A 27,699-nucleotide genomic window follows, 5' to 3' on the forward strand; every position below is an offset into this window, starting at 1 on the left:
TTGTTCTTTAATATAAAAAGAAGATTCATAAGACAGTGCTGTGGACATTTTCTTCATATTGTATACAATCAGTATTAGCAGAGAGATCTTCTGATGGCCTAAATCTTATTTTCTTCCATAGTGACGCTTTTGATTTCCAGTATGGTATAGTTATTGTGAGACTGAAAGAAGGCCTGGATATCACCCAGAGTGCAGTGCATGATGGTGGGTACTGACTATATACTTATAATATTTTGTCACTGCTTTCTTGGTTATTTGTCTATACAATTAGTCTTTCCTCTGTTTTACTCCAGGAGCATAAATAAACTTATCAGACACATGCACGAACACACAAACACGTTTAGAACCATATTGGTCCCCACAGGAATCTTAGGTGGTTTTTGTATTTGATTTTTAAGCCATTCATATTTGAAGGTATCGTGATTTTTAAAAAAAATTTTAAATTCAAACATTTATTGAAAACCAAATTATTACAATGCAAATTGAAGAATAACACAGTGGTTTCAAGATACATCAAATATGCGAGTTTTAGTTTTTGTTAAATAACAATTAAAGAGAGATAAAAATAAATAAAAAAAGGGAAAAAAGGGGAACAGAAAAAAGGGGAAAAGGGGAGGGAGGGATAATCAATATGAAACTAAAAAGAAAATAAAGCATTGTTACTGTTTGCATGGTATTAAAATGTTTCATCAGGTACTCCAACTAGTAAACTGTATAGCTCTAAACTAAGGTTGTAGTGTGGGGATTATTTTGAGTATGTGTTTCCCACTTTGAGAGTATTTGCGCATATACATCAGTGTTTTTAGATTTTATGTAGTGGTATTCCTCTAAGGAAATCGTGTGTTTACATTCTTGGTACCATTGTTTCATGGACGGAATTTTGTCAGATTTCCAGTTCCTTGCAACCAGTATTTTAAAGCTATTGCTTAAAATGTTAAAGAGTTTTTTCGTGGGTGTAGAGAATTTTTTGGGAACTTTATTAACGAGCCATAGGCATGGGTCTAGGAGGGGTTGGGACTTCAAGAATTTTGCTTGTTTCTAGTGAGATTGCAGACCAAATGGAGGATAATTTGGGGCATTGCCACCATATGTGAGCCATGTGGCTTTCAGAAGAGCCACATCTCCAGCAATGGGCAGATTTGAGTTTGTAATTTTTTTTACACCTTTAGGTTGAGTTCTATGAATTTGCATGAAATCGAGGTTTTCTTGATATTTGAGAAGATATATAAAGCATCTGCATGTGTAATATCTGTGCCCAGTTCGGAGTTCCATCTATCTACAGTATATAATATGGGATATAGCCATGAGGCTGTTGTAGAAGAATGGAGTAAGTGAGTGAAAGGGCATGTCTTGTTGGGGAAGATTTATTACAGAGGAATTCAAAGGGAGTCAGAGATCTTGTCATGTTTTTGTTTTGAGGGTGGGATGATATGTAGGAGTAGCATTGTCTATAAAATTACCAGTTTTTAAAAATGTGAAGGCCCGAGGAGATTAGTTCATCTATAATGGGAGACTTTTGATCATTACTTAAATGTTGGATTTGCAACGATCTAATTGACGGGCCGATATTTTTGGTAACAATTTGTAAGCCTGGCTTGAATTCAGAGTTATGTGTTAAGGGTGTTAGGGGGGAGATTTTAGACGATATGTTCAGATGTTCAATTAGAATCCTGTACCATACTCTAAAGGTTTCTGTCACAATTTGTGAGGGTGCATCTAGGAATTTATCCCTGTCTTTGGGTAGCAGCAAAGTTGACCCAGATGTGGGGATTGGGTGGTATCATGTTCCAGTTGGACCCAAATTTTATTAGGGAAGTTAGAAAACTAGTCGATTATCCGTTGGAGATATGTGGCCTGTCTGTATCGATGTAAGTCAGGGACACCCAGTCCTCCTGCTTTGATTAGGAGTAACATTATTTATTTGCTAATTCTTGCTCTGGAATTTTGCCAAATTAAATCTAATATTTATGTATGAGTTGGGAAGTGGGATAGGTAGAGTTTGTAAGAGATAGAGGAGTCTTGGCAGGATGTTCATCTTAATGAGATTAATTCTACCTAGCCAGGGTATTTGCTTTCTCATCCAGGAGGATAAGTCCGCAGTTATGGTTAATTGAAGGGGTTTATAATTGTGGTTAAAGAGGTCATCAGGATTTGGAGTTAAGTATATTCCTAGATATTTAATGGATTTCTGTTGCCATCTGAATGGGCAAATATTTTTGACTAATAATTCATCTGCTTGGGGTATATTGACATTCATAATTTCGGATTTGTTTTTATTGATTAGAAAATTGGACATCTCACCAAACTCGTACAGTTGTTGAAGTATGTGAGGGATAGTAGTTAGCAGATTAGTAATGCAGAATAGTATGTCATCAGCGTATAACATTCATTTATGGTGTATATTTGTGGTTTATATTCCAGTGATGTGGGGGTGATTCCGGATTTTTTGAGCAAGGACCTCTATGGCGCAAGCGAATACAAGTGGAGATAAGGGGCAACCCTGCCTAGTACCGTTTGAGATGTTAAATGGTGTTGAGAGGAGCCCATTAACATTAACTCGGGCAGTCATAGTGGAATACATAGTGAATACTCTATCGATAAAGCCTTGGCCAGTTCCCATTTTGTGAAGCACGGCTTTCAGGAACTGCCAACTGACGCGGTCAAATGATTTTTCCGCATCAGTTGACAGGATTAAAAGGGGGATTTTTTTTACTTGTTGCGTATTCTATTAGTTGAGTCGCTCTAACCGTGTTATCTTTAGCCTGTCTAGTGGGAATTAATCCTACTTGGTCTGCTTTTATTACATTTGGGAGAATAGAGTTTAGTCGTTTTGCTAGTAATTTGGCGTATATTTTGAGGTCTGTATTTAATAGGGAGATTGGCCTATAATTTTCTACGTAAGGAGGATCTTTACCTGGTTTTGGGATAATTGATATAATCGCTTCTAAGGTTTGTGTAGGGAATGGGTTAGTGGGTGTTATTGAAGAGGGTGAGGAGATGTGGGGAAAGGATGTCTATGATTTTTTTATAGTAGTAGTTAGTGAAACCGTCTGGCCCTGGAACGTTGTCTAAAGGAAGATCTTTGATAGTTTTGTGTATTTCAGAAAGTGTGAATGGGTCGTTTAGGTGGGACATTTGTTCTTTGGTTATTTAAGGAAAGTTAATGTCAGCTAAATACTGGTCAGTGGAGGATGTTTGGTCATCCATAGAAGTTGCTTTTGTTGATGGGGATGTTGTTGCTAGATTATATAATTTTTTATAGTATGTACGGAAAGATTCCGTGATTGTTGTGGTGTCGTTATGTGTTTTGTTATTTGGTGACTTGATTTTAAGTATATATGATCTATTGGTTCTACGTTTTAACCTGCGGGCAAACAGTTTACTACATTTATTGTCTCCCTCGTAATAAGTTTGATGAAGTTTGAATGCAAGTTTTTTGCATTCTTTATCTAATAGTTGAGAAGTTATTTGTTTTGCGGTTTGTAATTCTTTGCACAGTTTTTTGTTTGTAGGGTCTTTTTTCAATTGAGTTTCTATGTTGTTTAACTTATATAATGAGTTGTGTAATTGGGATCTTTGTTGTTTGAGGAAGTGGGATTGCATGCTCATTAGTTCGCCTCTCATAGTTCTTTTATGTGCCTCCCAAACATTGTGGAAGAGGGGGACAGAGTCAATATTAATGTGAAAGTATTCTTTTAAGGCTTTTTCAGTCCGATCATTATATTGTGGGAGGTTTAAAAAATCTTCATTAAGTCTCCAAGTATAGGTGGTCGGGGAGATTGAAGGCCAATTCATTGTGCAGGTTACTATGGAGTGGTCGGACCATGATGTTGGAATTATGGAGGTGTGCTCAACTAAAGTAAGGCAATTAACGTCAGCTAAGAGGCAGTCAATTCGGGAGAAGCGGGAGTGCGGGTAGATGAAAAATGTGTAATCTTGAATTTCTGTATGAAATGTCCACTATATGTCTCTTAAGTGGCGTTTTATAATGTTAAGGGCCCTATGGGGGGTGGAAGAAGTATGGTTCGAGTTATCTAAGAAAGGATCTAGTGAGACATTGAGGTCATCACCCAGAATAAGTAGCCCTTTTGTGAATTCTAAGATTTTTTTGGTGAGGGAAATGATAAATTTGTCTTGGCTAGTATTTGGGGCGTATGCACAGACTAGTGTGACTGCTGTGTTATATAATTTTCCAACTAAGATTAGATATCTACCCTCGTCTTTATATGAGTTAAGTAGGTGGAAAGGAATTCCTTTTTTGATTAGTATCCGAACTCCATTAGTAATAGTGGTATTTGAGGCATAAAACAATGGCCCAATTTTTTATTGGAAAGATTTGGGTTCTTTACCTTTGACAAAATGGGATTCCTGTATAAAAATCAAATCTCCATTTGTTATCTTTAAGATCTCTAACTAGAATATTCCTTTTGTGCAGATTATTTAAACCCTTTGTGTTAATTGTAAGGAAGGTCAGGTTCCTCCTGGTAGTCTTAGCCATGGATAGTGCTTTGTGTGGAGATGATGCGTGGAGAAAGTTGTAACATGGGGTGTAGAGGTTGAGAGTGGTTAGGGCTAGAGTTAAGTGTATTCATTTTTTGTGGGTGAGAGCTACAAAAACGTGCAATAAGAGGAAGATACCATGCAAGTACATTAATGAAGGTTATCAAAAAGAACAGTAACATATGTAATAAATAACTGGGGTGGAGGGATGGTTAACAACAATAACATGGATTGAAATTCTATTCATTTTAATTGGGGGTCCAACAGCTAGTAGGACCTATAAGATAATTGAGAGAGTAACAGTTTAAACAAACATATCAAATGATATTAACATTGATCAATTAACATTTATAATTGAACCCTGGGAGGGGCAGTACACGGGTAAAGGAAAGGAAATATGCTTCTTCTGCAGACTATCAAAGAAGTGGAGTATTATTGATCAGACAGACAGTCTTTAAGGTAGGTGAGCGGTATATTTTTCTGGTTAGAGATGATAAGAGTACCTTCGACCAGGAAAACATACTATTAAGTCACATTATCTCACCATAAGTCGACTGGAAAAAGTCCTCTAAGTCAAGATTGGTCCCAGGAGGAAGTTGGAGAGGTGATGGGTCTTTCTTTTCTCTTTTTGAGATGTTGCACCCTGTTCCAAGGTGATCTCATTATAGCTGAGGTTTGGATGCTAGGGAGCGTAGATTTCTGTCCGTCAGAGAAGTGGGGTGGTCCTTGGAGTTTTAAGTGGATTCCTAGACCTTTAGAGAGTTTTTACAGATCTTGTATGCCCTTATAAATGTGTGTATTTCCTTCGTGAGAAATGATGAGGCTAAATGGGAAGCCCCATTGATATTTGATTTGCTTATCTTGCAGCATTGAGGTGATGAAGCGGGCTTCTCTTCGCTTCTGGATGGTACAGGGGCAGAGATCCGGGTATATTTGTAAGTCGTGATCTAGGTAGGAGATTGTACGTGAGGATCTGGCTTTCATCCAAATGTCTTCTCTATCAGAGAATCTGAGAAATTTTAGTATGATGTCCCTAGGGAATGCAGATGGAGGAGGTGGAGGTCTTACAGCTCTGTGGGCTCTTTCTATCTCTATTGGTGGAGCTTGTGGATTTTTTTTATATGTTGAAAGAGGCCTTGTAGATATTCCAACTGATCTGTTGATTTTACTGTCTCCCAGATTCCAATGATGCGTAGATTGCTCCTTCTCAGCCTGTTCTCCAGATCTTCCATCTTCCATCTTCTACCAAGGGTTAACACCAGGGAACAATGTCCTGCATAGGGAATCAGCAATTCACAACCCAGCCAGTTTTCAGGTTTAAAACAGAATCACATTTATTAAAAGGCTATGCCTAGTATTTATGCAGGTCTGACCCCCCAGATGGGGAGTTGAAAGAATGTTGTACATTAGATGGAGGAACCACACCCTTGGACAGACCACAATAGAATCACATTACTTTACTAGGTAGATAACAACTTAAACACAAAACACATTTGGCTTTCCTTATCACCTAGGCGTCTGCTCTCTGAGGGTGATTAAACAATGGACTGTTTATCACTAACTTTAATGACAGTACACAATAGCTGAACACAGTTAACTCCTTCAGTACTGACAGAAGGGTCTGTCACATCTACATAGCACACAATACAGCCTATAGACAACCTTTCTTACATTATAGTCCAGAAGTGGCTAGGTTTGCCACAATGCTCCCCCAGAACCAAGCCGGCATACACAGTCTGATCCCAACGGATCGGCTTGGGGATGTCCGGGGAAGTACTCACAGATCACTTTTCAAGTTCAGTTTGTCTGGGCAACCCGTCGGCGTTACCGTTTTGTTTCCCTGGGCGGTAATGGATGGTAAAGTCGAAGGGCTGCAGCGCCAAACTCCAGCGCAGCAGCCTGGCATTGTCCCCGGCCACACGGTTCAGCCACACCAACGGGTTGTGATCTGTGAGTAAGGAAAAAGGTTGTCCATACAGGTACGGCTGCAACTTTTTGAGGGCCCTGATTAAAATATAAAAGGTAACAGCAACTTGTAAGTAAACCAAACTAGGTTGTAGCTCCTCAAATAGGGCTTCAGCTACCGTCTCTGCATGGATGTTGGAGAGAGCAATGGCCTCGGGGTACCTAGTGGCGTAGTCCACCACGGTTAAAATGTACCTCTTCCCGAAGGGACTGGGCTTGGTTAGTCACAGGGTTAACATCAGCGGGACCCATGGGAGCATAGGCAGAAACAAGGGGGGCCAAGTCATTTCCAAGGAGAACATCAGCAGGTAAGTCCTTCTTGACCCCCACATTCACAGGTCTAGCGCCCACTCCCCAATCCAAATGTACCCTGGCAACAGGTAGGCGGTACACAGTGCCCCCTGCTACCCTCACAGCCACAGTGTCTCCAGTGTGCTGTTTCTCAGACACCAAGTTCTCTTGAAGCAAGGTCATGGTAGCACCAGTATCCCGTAGACCACTGACCTCCTTCCCATTCACTTTAACCCGTTGACGGTTATTCCGGTGGGCAGCTTGCACGGGGTCTGCTTCATGTAGGCTGCCCCAGCATTCTGGCGCCTCTACGTAGCGGGCCGCAGGCTGAGGATTATGTGGAATTCCGCTGGCAGGTCTTCTCCAGGACTGTGCTTGATTCGCTGCGTTTAGGGGACACTCTGGTCTTTTGTGCCCTAGTTGCTTACATCCAAAGCACCGAATAGGTTGTGAGTAGCCCCTCGAATTGAACCGGTGCTCTCTGAGGGTAGTTCGTGGCCGGAGGTCGTGTGGTATAGCGGAGCGCCGGGGGCTGGTAACTGGCAGCTGCTGGGGTGACTGGGGTCTGTACTCCACTCTAGCAGTGGGCAATCGGTATACCGCTCCCCCTGCCCCTCGTACTGCCATGGATCCGCCAGTGTGTGCTGTATCCGGCACCAAATGGGGAGCTATCAGGGTTAAAGTAGCTCCCGAATCCTGAAGTCCCTGGACCTCCTTCCCCTCTACGGTCACCAGCTGGCGGTGATGTTGCCGGTTATCGGTGGCCCGGACCGACATCACCTCATGCAGAATTCCCAGGGGTTCCTCGGCTTGGGTGCTCAACACCTCATGAGCGGTTGGCTCCGTTTGGTAATGGTGAGCAGCCGCCCTTGGGGCCAGGTTCTGTCTGACCTGGTTCCAAGCTTGTCTGCTCCGATTTTGGGTGCACTCACGTGCCATATGTCCCCACTACTTGCAGGTGTGGCATTGTATATTCGCCCGTCCGTTGTATCGTGAGGGGGGTGGTGGATTCCCTGGGGCTGGGCGAAAAGGTGCCGCTGTGGGGTTGTTAGGCTGTAGTCCATGGTGCCTCCTGGCATCAAAATGCTGGTCTGCTAATCTGGCTGCTTCGGTTAAGGTGAGGGGTTTTCGATCGCTCACCCATTCTTGGGCTTCTGGGGACAAGCCGTTAAAGAATTGCTCCAACAGCATCAGTTGTCGCAATTCTTCCATGGTGGTAGCTTGGCGGGCCTGTATCCACCCTTGAGATGCTTGATCCAGCTTGTGGGCCCACTCTGCATGTGAATCTCTTTCTGGCTTGCGCAGGCCTCTAAACTTGCGCCGGTATGCCTCTGGGGTAACGGCATATCTTTCCAAGATCGCTCTCTTCACTTTAGCGTAATCCTTGCTGTCCTCCCTGGGTACAGCGCGATACGCTTCCGCTGCCCTACCGGCTAGCTTGCCTGCTAGCACCGGCACCCATACGGACTGCTCCAAATCATGTAACTCGCACAGTCTCTCAAAATCCTGTAAATATCCATCGATCTCATCCTTCTCCTCACAAAACATTTTTAATGCATGGTATGGGATTTTGGGTCTTACTGGGTTGTTGAGTGTGTCCAAAATGGATTCTGCTCGGGAGGATGCATTCCGCGGACTGTGTGCCATCACGTAATCCTGCACATCTGCCATTACCACGGATAGCATATCCCGTGGTACAGGTTGGGGTAAAAATTCCAGCCTGGTCCTCATTTCCCCCTGGTATAGGGTCTCCTCCATGGCTGCTGGAGGCGTAGCGCTGCGAGCTCTGTCTCCCTCCATCAGCTCGGCAATTAATATAGCCTTGGGTTTGCTGCTGCCTATCTTTCCCCTGGCTTCTAGCAGTTCCTTTAACGTTTGTCTCTTTAGTTTAGAATAATCCATCTCCATTCACTTCGGTCCCTGGTACTCCTTCCATCTTAGTCAGTATTGTAGTAATCCCCCTCTTCCTGAGGTTACTGGCTTGTGTAGTTGCTCTTCTAGGCGATAAGGTTCATTCCGTCGCTTGCCACCAATTGTAACGGTACCAACAGGATACCAAGGGTTAACACCAGGGAACAATGTCCTGAATAGGGAATCAGCAATTCACAACCCAGCCAGTTTTCAGGTTTAAAACAGAATCACATTTATTAAAAGGCTATGCCTAGTATTTATGCAGGTCTGACCCCCCAGATGGGGAGTTGAAAGAATGTTGTACATTAGATGGAGGAACCACACCCTTGGACAGACCACAATAGAATCACATTACTTTACTAGGTAGATAACAACTTAAACACAAAACACATTTGGCTTTCCTTATCACCTAGGCGTCTGCTCTCTGAGGGTGATTAAACAATGGACTGTTTATCACTAACTTTAATGACAGTACACAATAGCTGAACACAGTTAACTCCTTCAGTACTGACAGAAGGGTCTGTCACATCTACATAGCACACAATACAGCCTATAGACAACCTTTCTTACATTATAGTCCAGAAGTGGCTAGGTTTGCCACAACGTCTATTTTAGAATCGTGTGTACTGGATTGCGTGTCTAAGGATCCCACTAGCTCACTAGTAGATTCTTGCGTTTCTTCAATATCTACGATTCTTTCTCCTATTTCTGTAATATCTTTGCGCATACTGGTTTACTCTTTTGTGATGAGAGATTTAAGAGAATCAATATCCTCCTTGGACGGGAGGTTAGCTATATCTTGTTTAAGCTGAACGATGTAATCAGGTGATATAAGTGAGCTATTGGGTGCAGACGAAGCTGAGATAGATAGTTGTCAGCTGCCGTGGAGTGGAAAAAGGAGCTAACCAAAGCGGCCGAGTTGGTCAGATTTTTAGGGTTTTTATCACTTTTGTTATTCTTTTTGGATGCCATGTTAGTAGTTTCCAGAGGGGGAATCTATTACTTGTGATATTTGTGATCCTCTTGTTTGGGCTTATTTGTTATGGAGGTCCAGAGAGTATTAGTATGAATGTTTCAAGATAAGGAAAGGGGGAGCTGTTTATAATTTAGCATTAATATGCTTGATGTAGTAATTGGGACAGATGTCAGTTTTATTGTTTCTGTGTTTTTACTTGCTATAATACCTCTACAGTAATAGAGTGGTAGTGGACTGCATCTGTAGCCTCTAATCCAGGGTGGTGCTTAAATTGAAGTCTGTCTAACTTCCAGAATCTTTCCCCCCTTCTTATAAGATTAATATAGTGCAGAGAGGAGTAGTGGATTTTTACTCAGTTGTCAGCTTATAGTTAAACGGTACCTGAAGAGTCTCCCATAGGGAGCCTATGATGTTTTGATTGCTGGTCTCTGCGTGGGCCTTAAGTAACAGGCGTTCGGTATGCTGCCCGTGGTCTGAGCAGATGTATTTTACAGTATTTCATTGCCGGGTATGCAGTGATGTGTTCCCGGATTGAGCCCGAGGTCCCCCAGGGTTATTCTGTGAGTGCGAGTCACATTTCAGGAGGAGGTTTCTATTGCCGTGTGGGCTCCAAGATGGCGGCGGTGTGACTGCTGGAGAGCAATTTTAGTTGTCCACGGGCTAATCTACCCAATCCGGGATGCAAGGTTCTCACATCTGGCTCTGCAGCGCTTAAGCAGCAGGGAGTGATGCTTGAGTGGGGTTTGTCACCGTCTTATTGGTGGATGGTCTTTTCACTGTTACAGAGCTGTAAGGTTATGCAGCCATTTGCCTGCAAGGCCAAGCACCGCCTCGGTATTGTGTTTTTTTTAATAGTCCTTTATCAGAACAAAGACTGACATATCTTACAAATAAATTCACACCACACATTTTTTTAACGCATTCAGGGCGAGATTACAATATAAATTTTTCGCTAGCGAAATGCTTTTTGTGCTTCTTGGGATTCGCTCGTATTACAAGTTGAAAAAAACATTATTTTCGCTAGTGGTAGCCCAAGAAACGCAAACATCACTTGCAGAATTTTCACGTGCATGTGTTCCCACATAGAAATCACCCTACTCATGAAAACAACAAAAAATTTGAGAAAAAAAACTACCATAAACTCCTAGCCTAATAATCCCTAATCTGCTATCCCCCCACATCGCAAACACTAAACAAAATTGTTAACTTCTAAACCGCCATCCACAGCAACGCAAACACTAATTAAAACTGTTAACCCCTAAACCACCATCCCCCCACATCTCAAAGTACCTAAATAAACAATTAACCCCATATAGTGCTTTTTATGAAGAAGAGTAGTAAAGAGGATGATATTTGCTAAGCATATTTTGTTTTATTTGCAGAAGCTGGAATTAGCAAACTTGGAGTGAAAGCAGATAACCGTAGTAAAGATTTAATGATGGAAACCCAAGAGGAAGACCCTGAACTTTCGACAAGTCTGCATAATACTGATGGTAATATTGTTAACCACTACACATAATATAGTAATGTATAAAAATGTTTCCTTGTCCTTGAGCTTTGCAGAGGTTCTAAGAATTCTTAGAAATATTTTGGGATATTTCCAACTATAGGGTCAATCACATAGTAACATAATGGATTAGGTTGAATGAAGACACAAGTTCATAGAGTACAGAAAATTCCTCAGCCGCTACTAGCTTGTGGCGCCGCTCTCGGCATGTGAGGCACCCGATGATGATGTCATCCGTCTTTCATTCCATGAATGCAGGCAGGGTGCTAACCCAAACAAGCATCGAACCAACTACTCCTCAAGTAGAAAAAAGGAACGGTTGCACTTTAGTGGTATAATAATAAAATCACTCTTTATTGTGTCCAAAAGATAAAACATATCATACAGGCATGAAGCACCAAAGACTATGATTAAGTGCCACTAGGGCGCGCAAAATGCGTCAGCCTTTGTGCTCCATGCCTGTATGATATGGTTTTTATCTTTTGGTCACAATAAATAGTGATTATAATACCACTGATGTGCAATTGTTCCTTTTTTCTATTTGTTCAATGAGTACAACCTATACAGATCCCACCTGATTTACAATAAGCTGCAAACTGAACTTACATTAAAGGGACAGTGTACTTAAAAATTGCTATTGTTTAAAAATATAGATAATCCCTTAATTGCTGATTCCCCAGTTTTGCATAACCAACACTGTTAAAGTAATATACTTTTTACCTCTGTGATTACCTTGTATCTAAGCCTCTGCAGACTGTCCCTTATCTCAGTGCTTTTTTAAAAACTTGCATTTTAGTCAGTTAGTGCTGGTTCCTGAATAATTCTACGTGAGTTAGCACAATGTTACCTGTATGGCATACATGAACTAGCACTGTCTGGCTGTGAAAAGCTAATAAAATTCACTGAGATAAGAGGTGGACTGCAGGGGCTTAGAATTAGGCAGATAAACTATATTAATATAGCAATGTTGGCTTTGAGAAGCTGGGGAATGGGTAGTAAAGGCATTATCTATCTTTTAAACAATAAAAGAAATCTAGTAGACTGTCCTTTTGAACAATTAGAAAGCCTAGCCATTTAACACTAGCAATAATATCAATGAATTCTGTTTCTAGCCAGAAATGTATCTAAGCAATTTTTAAAATTATCTAAGGTATTGGCATTCACTACCTCCTAAGGTACGGTGTTCCGCAATTTGCTGTTACCGTGAAAAAATGTTTTACATTGCTGTAGATTAAATCTCCTTTCCTATAGCCTTAAATTGTGACCTCTTGTCACAAAGAACTACCTTGGAATAGGCAGATCTTCCTCTAACTCTGTATATGGGCCTTCTATATATATATAAAATAATCATATCATCACTGAGACCCAATATGGCTAACCTCTCTTCATAGTTTAAATCCTCCATTCACCTTTTTAGTTTTGTGGCCTTTTTCTGAACGTTTCTAATTTTGCAATGTCCCTTTTTAAAACTGGTCTCCAGAACTGTACTCTATATTCAAGGTGAGGTCTTACTAGCGTTTATACAGCAACATCATTATAATTTCTTCCCTTGCATCTCTGCCTCTTTGAATACATGCTAGTATCTTATTAACCTTAGAAGCTGTGGCCTTGTATTTTGCACTCATTCTTAGCTTGTTTTTTTTTTATTATATTAATTTTTATTGAGTTTTTCAATAATACATTAACAATATAGACAAAGGGCAAAAATGAGACAAAACTGTTTTGCTTGCAAGCATAATGTAACAATAGTCTTTTCCAGGATGCCTCAAGCATTTAAGTCTCTTCACGGTATTGCTATGGCTCTGGGAACCTTAGAGTCTCTGAGCTAAGATATATTCATGTTGTGCATTCCCAGTTTCTCATATTGGGAGGACATCTATATTTCACATTTTTAGCTTGTTATCTATAAGTAAACATAAAATATTTCCTTCTCTGTATTGGTAAGTCTAGTCCCATTTAAATAATAGGTAGCATGCATATTTTTACTTCCAAGATGTAGAACCCTGCATTTACCAATATTAAATCTCATTTGCCATTTACCAGCCCATTCCTCCAATTTTTGTAAATCTCCTTACAAAGCAATTAAATCCTGCACTGGCCTAATCACAATCCATTAGAAAGGTTAATTTAATGATTTAGCTACCAAATTCACCATTAAAGTCTTTGGGTATTTTTTTTTTTAGAGAAATCATGTATTAAAGGGATAGTAAAAACCAAAAAAGTTATTGTTTAAAAAGATAGATAATCCCTTTGTTTGCCATTCCCCAGTTTTGCATAACTAACACTGTTATAGAAATATACTTTTTACCTCTGTAATGACCTTGTATCTAAGCTTCTGTTGACTGCCTCCTTATCTCAGATCTTTTGACAGACTGGCATTTCAGGCAATTAGTGCTGACTCTTAAATAACTTCACGTGCATGAGCACAGTATTATCTATATGAAACACATGAACTAACACCCTCTAGCTGTGAAAAATTGTCAAATGCAGAAGCGGCCATCAAGGGCTTAGAAATTAGCATTTGAGCCTACCTAGGTTTAGCTTTCAACTTAGAATAACAAGAGGACTAACAAATTTGATAATAAAATGTGGAGTATCATTTATTATGGTAATTAGAAAGTTGTTTAAAATTACAAGCCCTATCTGAATCATGAAAGTTTAATTTGGACTTTACTATCCCTTTAAGCTTTTCTATACAAATGTGATTGACACCTGTATATAAAGATATTGATCATTTATGAAAAATAAAGCAATCATTTCACAATGATTGACATTCCAAGCCCTAAGGATGATAAAAGTTTATCTAGTCTTTCTAGTGCTTGTGTTATGTTGAGCAGTGCAATAATTTATTCTTTGGAGTTGGGTCGTAGTTAGTTTCATTGTAGTATGGACTAAATTAGTGTGGAGTATCATTTATTTATGGTAATTTGCAATAATTTTTATAAACAATAAAAAGATAGTGTACAACAATGTGTGTGTAGATGGAATGTCCTGAAAAGTTCTTCCTTGTACCTCAAAGAGAACAGAAAGAAACTTCCATAGTGTAAACAGTTTAAAATGTCCTTTTAATAGCCACAAAATTACTCACATGGAACAGAGCTACTATAGCTATGATTGATGGGCTCAGTACAAATGGATTCAACTCCGTGGTGTGCAGGGGTTCCAATATTTATTAAGTAACAATATGTATACAAATTTGTAAAAAGCAAAGTCCTTGCTAAATTAAAACAAATAAGGCAATCAATAGTCAGCCACTCACCTCTTGTGTACACAATGATGACCCTTCTATTAAACAGCTGTGTTGCTTCAACTATTTTGTTGCAACCAAAATTAATCAGTATTTTTTACACATATATTCAATGTGGATTTTACTAATTTGAAATATATTTCCTATATATATATATATATAAAATATAGAAAACATTGATGTCATTTATACAAATAACTAAAATATTTTCAACATAAAAAGATTTCATTGATTAAAAAAAAAAAATGTTTTTCAATGGGGAGTCGAACCCAGGTCCTTAGGGTCTTAGTGGATAAGGAAAAACAATTGTGCAGTTATATCATTCAAATTCATTATTAACTCCTTTATTAAAGTACAGAATACCTTTATACAGTTCTTACATACAAACGTAAATTTTAAAATCATTATTTAAAAATATGAATAGAAGGGCTTTTGGATAGAAATTTCAAAGTTGTTTTTACATATTCATCAGTATTTACAACACATCTTTTTTTAGGAAGTGATAGAATTCAAAAAAAATTTCAGACCTTTAGGGATAAATGTCTCTAGCTTATATATCCAAAGCATCTCCGTTTTTCCTAACTGTTCATCAGTATTACCTCCTCAACAATACGGTTTTATATTGAGTTTTGCTTTAAAATGTTCTGAAACCGTATGTTTTAGAAATCAGTTTTTAATATTCCTTACATGCTCCCCAATTATTTTGTATAGGGGTCTTGATGTTCTCTCGATATACTGGAGGCCACACGGACACGGCAATAAATATATTACATTATTGGTGTGGAATGTTATTAGTTAATCAATTTTGTATTCTTTTCTTTTTACCGTTCCTAAAAAAATTGCCTGGGCCTTATGTTATGGACATGTTTGACAACTATTAGGGTTAGTATATAACTATGTTGTATGTCTAATCTCTTTTATATAACTTCTTGTTAACATATTACTTAGTTAGGGAGCCTTTTAAAAAAATATTTTGGGGGTTTCCAGTAATAAACCTGTTAAAGTTGTATCTTTCTTTAGTATATCTCAGTGTTTATATATAATTTGTTGGACTTCCTTGCTTTGTGTATTATAATCTAGTATAATCAGTAGTGATTCTTGTGGTTTCTGAGCAGTAGTTTTTTCTTTATACTTCAAGAAATCACCCTTATCCTTTGCACTCAATTCATAAATGACCTTTACTACATCATCTTCATTATAATTCTTTTCCAGAAACCTTTTTTTTAGAATTTCTGTTTGGGAGATAAAAACTTTTTCAAAATGTTTTTCAGGACAGTTTCTATGCATTTGTCATTTTGGAATCTTTTTAGCCACCCATTTTTATATAGTTGTTCACATTTATGGGTTTAAAGTAGTTTTTAGTTTTCAAAACTCTATTCTTTATGTATATAGATAAATCCAAAAAATATATATTACTTTGACTGTATTCCTTTGTTGTTAATATTCCAGTCATTAGAATTTAAATGATTCAGGTAACAATACTGTCTTGTCCCCCTTCCAAATTCATATGATGTCATCTATGAATCTTTCATGAGAAACCCGCCCAGTCATGCGCAGGGTAGACATAAAGATATAGTGCACAGAGTGAACTAAGCATAACTATTGAACTTAAACTATAACATAAAGCATACACATCATTACATTCCCAAGTTGCTTAAATACTGTTGTTACATTCTGGCACACACCCTCAGTCATTTATACCAATTGCACAAAAATCTGCATGGAACTTGGCCCTAAGAGAAAGCAATCTAATATGTAACTTTTACTCAGTTTAAAATTATAGACACTACTAATAACTTCATTAAAAGCATGTCAAAATCTGACCTACATGTAATATTGTTACACCATAACCATTAACCTTAAAAAAACTCACCATATGCTGCAAAATGAATAGTGTTGCTAAATAATAAAATAAAATATGTCCTAAAGTAACCACTATTGAATACTGCAAGGCAATCAAATCCAGGGCCCTTCAGTATTACATTATGATTGAAAGAACTCACATAAGCTGGGGTAATCACATGTGCTTAAATACAGCCATACTAAATACCATAACCTTGACAGCATCTGATTGAAGGGAATTTGCTGGAAGAAAATGTAGGCCTACAAAGACCACTTCCTGTACATATTTTTTGATAATTGTTCAAATAGCTTTACAACACATAGTTCCCAATAACTAAGATAACTTTTCTTAAATCCCTATTCTGATCCATTTGAAACTTTGGGATTTAAACTAGCAATGTTTCTTAACATGGGAACTAAGCATACCCCAAAAAATAAATATTGGAAAAAGATAAATGATCTTCTATACCAGCACGGAGTGAAATACCACACTGACCTTAGCGTGGGCACACTTCACTCAGTTCTCCACTAGGGTTGCCAAACCTGAACACTCTTGCACAGTGCACACTATGTATAATAGCACATAAAACACAAACTCGCACATATATATTCACACTCTCACAGAAACTCAAGCACAGTAACACAAATTCACACACACACACACACATACTCTCTCTCACACACAATCTCTCTCACACATGCTCTCTCTTTTACTCAAAGATTCACACACACAGAAAAACACTGACAAACACACGCACTCACACACAGACCAAATCTCACACTCAGACATACTCCCAGACAAAAACTAGACATGTGCACACCGAAAAAAATAGTTTCGTTTTCATTAGTTAAATAAATAATTTCGTTTCAGTATATTCGTTATGTTAAGTTAAATCATTTTTCGGATCCATTCTTATTTCAGATCCATCCGTTATTTTCAGATCCAAAAAAACGAATGAATCCGAAAAACGATTTAACTTAACATAAGGAATATGCTGAAACAAAATTATCTAAACCGCCGTCCCCCAAATTCGCCAACCCTAAATAAAAACCTATTAACCTCTAAACCGCCATCCCCCACATCGCCAATACTAAATTAAAACCTATTAACCTCTAAAACGCTGTCCCCTTACATCGCCAACCGAAATAAAAACCTATTAACCTTTAAACTGCCTTCCCCCACATCGCCAACACTTAATAAACCTATTAACCTCTAAACCGCCATCCCCCACATCGCCAAAACTAAATAAACCTATTAACCCCTAAACCGTCCCCCCCCCACATCTCAAACACTAAATTACCTTATTAACCTCTAAACCACCGCCCCCCACATCGCAACTACCTAAATTAAACTATTAACTCCTAAACCGCCACCCCCTCCACACCACCAACACTAAATAAAGCTATTAACCCCTAAACCACTGTCCCCCCACATTGCAACTACCTAAATAAACTATTAACCCCTAAGCCTAACACCCCCTAACTTTAACATAATTAATGTACACCTAAATTAAAGTTACAATATTTCTAACCACCTAGTTAAAATAAACACAAACTTACCTGTGAAATGAAAATAAAACCTAAGCTTAAAGGGACACTAAATGCAAAATTTTCTTTAATTTCAGATACAACATGTAATTTTAAGCAACTTTCTAATTTACTCCTATTATCAATTTTTCTTCGTTCTCTTGCTATCTTTATTTAAAAAGCAGAAATGTGATGCATAGGAGTCGGACCATTTTTGGTTCAGAACCTGGGTTATGCTTGCTTATTGGTGAGTAAATGTCAGACTCCAAAAAGCAAGTGCTCTCCATCGTGCTGAACCTAAAATAGGCTGGCTGATAAAATTTACATTCATGATTTTCAAAAAGAGATAGCAAGAGAACGAAGAAAAATCGATAATAGGAGTAAATTAGAAAGTTACTTAAAATTGCATGTTCTCTCTGAATCATGAAAGAAAAAAATGACTACCATTTAACTACCATTTTTCAGCCTATTAAAAATAAAAAAGCCATAATCTAACAAAAAACAAACACCCCAAAAATAAGAAAAAACACCTAACACTTACCCCAAAATCTTCACTAACTTTTGATGAAGTCCGGTGATCCATCTTCATCCCAGCGGCCAAACATCTTCATCCAGACGGCTCCATCTTCATCCATTGCGGGTCCATATTCTATCTTCATGGTTGAGGCGGAACAGTCCGACACGGAGGTCCTCTTCATGCGATCGTCCGCCGCCCACTGAAGATTGAATGCAAGGTACCCCTTTTATATTGGGTTACCCTTGCATTCCTATTGGCTGAAAAAATTCAAATCAGCCAATAGGATGAGAGCTTCTTAAATCCTTTTGGCTGTTCAAATCAGCCAATAGGGTTTGAGCAGCCCTCATCCTATTGGCTGATTTGAATTTTTCAGCAAATAGGAATGCAAGGGTACCCCACCGACCGCGCATCCAGTGACCGCTCTGTCTCCGCCATGAAGATAGAAGATGGACCCGCGATGGATGAAGATGGAGCCGCCTGGATGAAGATGTTTGGCCACTGGGATGAAGATGGATCGCCGGACCGGAGTTTTTTTTATTTTAAGCTTAGGTTTTATTTTTGTTTCACAGGTAAGTTTTTTTTAATTTTAAAGTAGTTAATAAATAGTATTATTGTAACTTGCCTTGGTTTTATTTTTATTTCACAGGTAAGTTTGTATTTATATTAACTAGGTTAGTAATATTGTAACTTTAATTTAGGTGTATTTTAATTATGTTAACGTTAGGGAGTATTAGGTTTAGGGGTTAATAGTTTAATTTAGGTAGCTGCGATGTGTGGGTATGACAGTTTAGAGGTTAATAGGTTTATTTAGTGTTGGCGATGTGGGGGTCGGTGGTTTAGAGGTTAATAGGTTTATTTAGTGTTTGCGATGTGGGGGGGACAGGGTTTTAAGGGTTAATAGTTTTATTTAGGGAGTCGCGATATGGGGTTGGCGGTTTAGGGGTTAAAAGCTTTATTTAGTGTTGGCGATGTGGGGGGCGGCGGTTTAGAGGTTAATAGGTTTATTTAGTGTTGGTGATATCTGGGACGGCAGTTAAGGGGTTAATAGGTTTAGTTAATGTTGGCGATGTGGGGGACGGAGGTTTAGGGGTTAATAGGTTTCTTTAGTGTTGACGATGTGGGGTGACGGTGGTTTAGAGGTTAATAGGTTTATTTAGTGTTGGTGATATGGGAGACGGCGGTTAAGGGGTTGATAGGTTTATTTAATAAAACAACAAAAAGTAATGATGCACACCCAACCACTTAAGTCCACTCTTTCATGGCATATTTGTATATGCTTCTGTCTGCCAAATATACTTACATAGCTTCTAATAAGATTGGGATAAACATCTCGCAATAATATTGGCTTATATTTGAGCTGCAAAAACAAATATACTTCTATCTGCTAAATATACTTACATAGTTCAAATAAAATTGGGATTAACATCTCGCAACAATATTGACATATTTATGCTGCAAAAAAATTTTTTGCTGTAAAAAATGCCTTTTAATGAAATGGGATCTTAGTCACACAATATGATCATATTCTGCTAAGCCAGTCACCACTTACAAGGTGTCCCATATTAGACTGGTCCTACACTAACCAGTTTCCACACTGCAGCAAGTCATGTCTACACAGTGTGAAGCTTTCTAGCTTATTAAGTATATTTATCTGGAACACACCTGGGCTGGGTGGCGTGCATTAACCAAAGGGGAGGGATTTGGTCAGCTCCCTATTTAAGAGATACAACAAAGGGGTATTTTTGCTTAAGCACACCACAAAAGGATTATTTAATCTTAACACACATATTGTGGGAGTGCTACCAAAGTGACCAAAACAATTACAAAACAACAAACAGTAATGGTGCACATCCAACCACTTAAGTCCACTCTTTCATGGCATATTTGTATATGCTTCTGTCTGCCAAATATACTTACATAGCTTCTAATAAGATTGGGATAAACATTTCGCAATAATATTGGCTTATATTTGAGCTGCAAAAACAAATATACTTCTATCTGCTAAATATACTTACATAGTTCAAATAAAATTGGGATTGACATCTCGCAACAATATTGACTTATATTTATGCTGCAAAAAAATTTTTTTGCTGTAAAAAATGCCTTTAAATTAAATGGGATCTTAGTCACACAATATGATCATATTCTGCTAAGCCAGTCACCACTTACAAGGTGTCCCATATTAGACTGGTCCTACACTAACCAGTTTCCACACTGCAGCAAGTCATGTCTACACAGTGTGAAGCTTTTTAGCTTATTAAGTATATTTATCTGGAACACACCTGGGCTGGGTGGTGTGCAGTAACCAAAGGGGAGGGATTTGGTCAGCTCCCTATTTAAGAGATACAACAAAGGTTTTTTTTGGTTAAGCACACCACAAAAGGACTGTTTATTCGTAATACATGTTGTGGGAGTGCTACCAAAGTGACCAAAACAATTACAAAACAACAAAAAGTAATGGTGCACATCCAACCACTTAAGTCCACTCTTTCATGGCATATTTGTATATGCTTCTGTCTGCCAAATATACTTTTTTTTGCAGCATAAATATGTCAATATTGTTGCGAGATGTTAATCTCAATTTTATTTGAACTATGTAAGTATATTTAGCAGATAGAAGTATATTTGTTTTTGCAGCTCAAATATAAGCCAAGTCCTTTTGTGGTGTGCTTAACCAAAAAAAACCTTTGTTGTATCTCTTAAATAGGGTGCTGACCAAATCCCTCCCCTTTGGTTAATGCACGCCACCCAGCCCAGGTGTGTTCCAGATAAATATACTTAATAAACTAGAAAGCTTCACACTGTGTAGACATGACTTGCTGCAGTGTGGAAACTGGTTAGTGTAGGACCAGTCTTTATGGGACACCTTGTAAGTGGTGACTGGCTTGTGTGACTAAGATCCCATTTCATTTAAAGGCATTTTTACAGCAAAAAAAAATTTTTTGCAGCATAAATATAAGTCAATATTGTTGCGAGATGTTAATCCCAATTTTATTTGATCTATGTAAGTATATTTAGCAGATAGAAGTATATTTGTTTTTGCAGCTCAAATATAAGCCAATATTATTGCGAGATGTTTATCCCAATCTTATTAGAAGCCATGTAAGTATATTTGGCAGACAGAAGCATATACAAATATGCCATGAAAGAGTGGACTTAAGTGGTTGGATGTGCACCATTACTTTTTGTTGTTTTGTAATTGTTTTGGTCACTTTGGTAGCACTCCCACAATATGTGTGTTAAGATTAAACAGTCCTTTTGTGGTGTGCTTAACCAAAAAAAAAACCTTTGTTGTAGGTTTATTTAATGTTGGCGATGTGGGGGGATGGCGGTTTAGGGGTTAATAGGTTTATTTAGTGTTGGCGATGTGAGGGTACGGCGGTTAAAGTGTTAATACTTTAATTAGGTGTTTGCGATTAGGGGTTATTACATTTTATTAGAGATAGCGATGTGGGGGGACGGCGGTTTAGGGGTTAATAGGTTTATTTAGTGTTGGTGATGTGGGGGGACAGCAGTTTAGATTAGAATGAATATGAACAAAGAATGTATCCGAAAATTCAGAAAATAATTGATTAGTAGGTCTAAAGCAATATCTAGTTAGCGCACATGAAGAATTAGTTATCTTAAGGTGCATTATGTAAATATTAGAAATAAAATTTTGAAAAATAATAATGAATAATTATTATCGTTACTGTAAAATAAACATATATATATTTAAATATTTTTTTAGATTTCTTAAGAACATCTGTAATAATTATTTACATTAATTATTAATATTTGTATTATTTATATTGCTCTAACCCAACACTGTGTTAGACCTACAGCACAGAAAACTAAGTGCGTTATGAATATTTTACATTTCAATGTTCTTCACACAGAAGAAAATATGTTTATTTTTATATATATATATATATATATATATATATATATATATATATATATATATATATATATATCTGAAGATGTAAATTTAAAATATATATCTATACCTACCTATATATCTATATGAATATTTACAGGTATAGGTATTAATAATTATTATAAAAACACAAAAGAAAAACCCAGCGCAACTGGACTCAAGTGTAAATTTAATAAAACAAATCAGTGCACACAGTTAGAAAAACTTACATAAAATAGTGCAAGATAGGACACATCAAGAATAGTCCAAGGGGCATATTTATCAAGCTCCGTATGTATCAGATCATGTCCGCTCGCACATTAATGAATAGGCCCCCAAGTGTTGAATTACTCTCGCGATCCTGGCTTGGATGTCTCTGGCAGCAATCAAAGGTTCAGCTCACGCTTGTGTGACAGCATTACAGGTATCTGACTCACGTCATCCGCTGCGGGTGCTCTCCAGGGTCAGCCAATCTTTCAAATTCTCAACGCGTTTCCTCTGCCAATACGGGCAGACTTCATCAGAAGGAGAATGGTGCATGCGGTTCACCTGTCTGAGGCTGCTAGATGCTAATTTATTCAACCATCATATATATATATATTGCCTAAATACGTTATGCGATTTTAAAAAGGATATGATTTTTGTTTAAATCCTAAACTTGTATACAATCTTCATTGTCACCTTCTGCATATGTAAAAATAAACAGCCACTATGTTCAACTCATAACATTTAATATTCTTTAACTTTAACATAATTAAAGTACACCTAAATTAAAGTTACAATATTTCTAACCACCTGGTTAAAATAAACACAAACTTACCTGTGAAATGAAAATAAAACCTAAGCTTAAAGGGACACTAAATGCAAAATTTTCTTTAATTTCAGATACAACATGTAATTTTAAGCAACTTTCTAATTTACTCCTATTATCAATTTTTCTTCGTTCTCTTGCTATCTTTATTTAAAAAGCAGAAATGTGATGCATAGGAGTCGGACCATTTTTGGTTCAGAACCTGGGTTATGCTTGCTTATTGGTGAGTAAATGTCAGACTCCAAAAAGCAAGTGCTCTCCATCGTTCTGAACCTAAAATAGGCTGGCTGATAAAATTTACATTTATGATTTTCAAAAAGAGATAGCAAGAGAACGAAGAAAAATCGATAATAGGAGTAAATTAGAAAGTTACTTAAAATTGCATGTTCTCTCTGAATCATGAAAGAAAAAATGACTACCATTTAACTACCATTTTTCAGCCTATTAAAAATAAAAAAGCCATAATCTAACAAAAAACAAACACCCCAAAAATAAGAAAAAACACCTAACACTTACCCCAAAATCTTCACTAACTTTTGATGAAGTCCGGTGATCCATCTTCATCCCAGCGGCCAAACATCTTCATCCAGACGGCTCCATCTTCATCCATTGCGGGTCCATATTCTATCTTCATGGTTGAGGCGGAACAGTCCGACACGGAGGTCCTCTTCATGCGATCGTCCGCCGCCCACTGAAGATTGAATGCAAGGTACCCCTTTTATATTGGGTTACCCTTGCATTCCTATTGGCTGAAAAAATTCAAATCAGCCAATAGGATGAGAGCTTCTTAAATCCTTTTGGCTGTTCAAATCAGCCAATAGGGTTTGAGCAGCCCTCATCCTATTGGCTGATTTGAATTTTTCAGCAAATAGGAATGCAAGGGTACCCCACCGACCGCGCATCCAGTGACCGCTCTGTCTCCGCCATGAAGATAGAAGATGGACCCGCGATGGATGAAGATGGAGCCGCCTGGATGAAGATGTTTGGCCACTGGGATGAAGATGGATCGCCGGACCGGAGTTTTTTTTATTTTAAGCTTAGGTTTTATTTTTGTTTCACAGGTAAGTTTTTCTTAATTTTAAAGTAGTTAATAAATAGTATTATTGTAACTTGCCTTGGTTTTATTTTTATTTCACAGGTAAGTTTGTATTTATATTAACTAGGTTAGTAATATTGTAACTTTAATTTAGGTGTATTTTAATTATGTTAATGTTAGGGAGTATTAGGTTTAGGGGTTAATAGTTTAATTTAGGTAGCTGCGATGTGTGGGTATGACAGTTTAGAGGTTAATAGGTTTATTTAGTGTTGGCGATGTGGGGGTCGGTGGTTTAGAGGTTAATAGGTTTATTTAGTGTTTGCGATGTGGGGGGACAGGGTTTTAAGGGTTAATAGTTTTATTTAGGGAGTCGCGATATGGGGGATGGCGGTTTAGGGGTTAAAAGCTTTATTTAGTGTTGGCGATGTGGGGGGCGGCGGTTTAGAGGTTAATAGGTTTATTTAGTGTTGGTGATATCTGGGACGGCAGTTAAGGGGTTAATAGGTTTAGTTAATGTTGGCGATGTGGGGGACGGAGGTTTAGGGGTTAATAGGTTTCTTTAGTGTTGACGATGTGGGGTGACGGTGGTTTAGAGGTTAATAGGTTTATTTAGTGTTGGTGATATGGGAGACGGCGGTTAAGGGGTTGATAGGTTTATTTAATAAAACAACAAAAAGTAATGATGCACACCCAACCACTTAAGTCCACTCTTTCATGACATATTTGTATATGCTTCTGTCTGCCAAATATACTTACATAGCTTCTAATAAGATTGGGATAAACATCTCGCAATAATATTGGCTTATATTTGAGCTGCAAAAACAAATATACTTCTATCTGCTAAATATACTTACATAGTTCAAATAAAATTGGGATTAACATCTCGCAACAATATTGACATATTTATGCTGCAAAAAAATTTTTTGCTGTAAAAAATGCCTTTTAATGAAATGGGATCTTAGTCACACAATATGATCATATTCTGCTAAGTCACCACTTACAAGGTGTCCCATATTAGACTGGTCCTACACTAACCAGTTTCCACACAGCAGCAAGTCATGTCTACACAGTGTGAAGCTTTCTAGCTTTGGTTAATGCACGCCACCCAGCCCAGGTGTGTTCCAGATAAATATACTTAATAAGCTAGAAAGCTTCACACTGTGTAGACATGACTTGCTGCAGTGTGGAAACTGGTTAGTGTAGGACCAGTCTTTATGGGACACCTTGTAAGTGGTGACTGGCTTGTGTGACTAAGATCCCATTTCATTTAAAGGCATTTTTACAGCAAAAAAAATTTTTTTGCAGCATAAATATAAGTCAATATTGTTGCGAGATGTTAATCCCAATTTTATTTGATCTATGTAAGTATATTTAGCAGATAGAAGTATATTTGTTTTTGCAGCTCAAATATAAGCCAATATTATTGCGAGATGTTTATCCCAATCTTATTAGAAGCCATGTAAGTATATTTGGCAGACAGAAGCATATACAAATATGCCATGAAAGAGTGGACTTAAGTGGTTGGATGTGCACCATTACTTTTTGTTGTTTTGTAATTGTTTTGGTCACTTTGGTAGCACTCCCACAATATGTGTGTTAAGATTAAACAGTCCTTTTGTGGTGTGCTTAACCAAAAAAAAAACCTTTGTTGTAGGTTTATTTAATGTTGGCGATGTGGGGGGATGGCGGTTTAGGGGTTAATAGGTTTATTTAGTGTTGGCGATGTGAGGGTACGGCGGTTAAAGTGTTAATACTTTAATTAGGTGTTTGCGATTAGGGGTTATTACATTTTATTAGAGATAGCGATGTGGGGGGACGGCGGTTTAGGGGTTAATAGGTTTATTTAGTGTTGGCGACGTGGGGGGACGGCAGTTTAGGGGTTAATAGGTTTATTTAGTGTTGGTGATGTGGGGGGACAGCAGTTTAGATTAGAATGAATATGAACAAAGAATGTATCCGAAAATTCAGAAAATAATTGATTAGTAGGTCTAAAGCAATATCTAGTTAGCGCACATGAAGAATTAGTTATCTTAAGGTGCATTATGTAAATATTAGAAATAAAATTTTGAAAAATAATAATGAATAATTATTATCGTTACTGTAAAATAAACATATATATATTTAAATATTTTTTTAGATTTCTTAAGAACATCTGTAATAATTATTTACATTAATTATTAATATTTGTATTATTTATATTGCTCTAACCCAACACTGTGTTAGACCTACAGCACAGAAAACTAAGTGCGTTATGAATATTTTACATTTCAATGTTCTTCACACAGAAGAAAATATGTTTATTTTTATATATATATATATATATATATATATATATATATATATATATATATGAAGATGTAAATTTAAAATATATATCTATACCTACCTATATATCTATATGAATATTTACAGGTATAGGTATTAATAATTATTATAAAAACACAAAAGAAAAACCCAGCGCAACTGGACTCAAGTGTAAATTTAATAAAACAAATCAGTGCACACAGTTAGAAAAACTTACATAAAATAGTGCAAGATAGGACACATCAAGAATAGTCCAAGGGGCATATTTATCAAGCTCCGTATGTATCAGATCATGTCCGCTCGCACATTAATGAATAGGCCCCCAAGTGTTGAATTACTCTCGCGATCCTGGCTTGGATGTCTCTGGCAGCAATCAAAGGTTCAGCTCACGCTTGTGTGACAGCATTACAGGTATCTGACTCACGTCATCCGCTGCGGGTGCTCTCCAGGGTCAGCCAATCTTTCAAATTCTCAACGCGTTTCCTCTGCCAATATGGGCAGACTTCATCAGAAGGAGAATGGTGCATGCGGTTCACCTGTCTGAGGCTGCTAGATGCTAATTTATCCAACCATCATATATATATATATATTGCCTAAATACGTTATGCGATTTTAAAAAGGATATGATTTTTGTTTAAATCCTAAACTTGTATACAATCTTCATTGTCACCTTCTGCATATGTAAAAATAAACAGCCACTATGTTCAACTCATAACATTTAATAGTCTTTAATAGATATTACTAACTACCTGCCCATAAATAAATTGTAATATACAGGTAGCCTTTTGTTCTGATTCAGATGTGTTGATCAACTCCACATACTCATACTTAATCAGGGGTATATAAAGGATACCGCACCTATACATGTTTCACATGATTGACACAATAGTCACACCCTGTCAGGGTTTTTTCCCTGTTTTGTTTGCCATGTGCTGCTGGCAGCCATTTTACTCACCTCTCTTCTTGACTATGGTGCATTGTGGGGGATGCTGCTCATTTCCTGCACTTCCTTTTATGGCAAGACTGGTATGCATCATCCGTGTGAGACAGGATGCAGTCTCAGAATTGTGATGCCATCACTTATTATTTAAAGGGCCTCTGTTCAGTATTTTTTGCCTTTGCGTTGTCTCAGACCTGTTTGTGAGAGTTCCTGTGTATTACCTGGCTGCCTGATGTCCTTCCTGGTTCCTGATCCCTGGCTTGTTCCTGACTCTGCTGTTTGCCTTGTGGCTTATTCCGGCTCATCTGACTATTCGCTTTGGCTCCTGACTCAGATCGTCTGACTACCAGCTCGGGTTTTGACTCCTGGCTTGTTATTTGACTTGTGGGCTTTTGATTATTTTTTGCTATTAATAAAGGTGTGATTA

General features: G+C 37.9%; 1 protein-coding gene across 1 annotated transcript in view; it reads left to right on the top strand.

The window, feature by feature from the left end:
* The window catches only part of LOC128647309 (solute carrier family 12 member 2-like), a 415,312-nt gene that overhangs the window by 327,605 nt on the left and 60,008 nt on the right, over nt 1–27,699 (top strand). The window contains exons 20-21 of the mRNA XM_053700093.1: nt 122–204; nt 11,026–11,136. Coding sequence (XP_053556068.1) covers nt 122–204; nt 11,026–11,136 — 194 coding nt within the window. The remainder of the gene's footprint in view (nt 1–121; nt 205–11,025; nt 11,137–27,699) is intronic.

This window comes from Bombina bombina, chromosome 2 (assembly GCF_027579735.1).
Source record: "Bombina bombina isolate aBomBom1 chromosome 2, aBomBom1.pri, whole genome shotgun sequence".
In the NCBI taxonomy this organism is placed as follows: domain Eukaryota; kingdom Metazoa; phylum Chordata; class Amphibia; order Anura; family Bombinatoridae; genus Bombina; species Bombina bombina.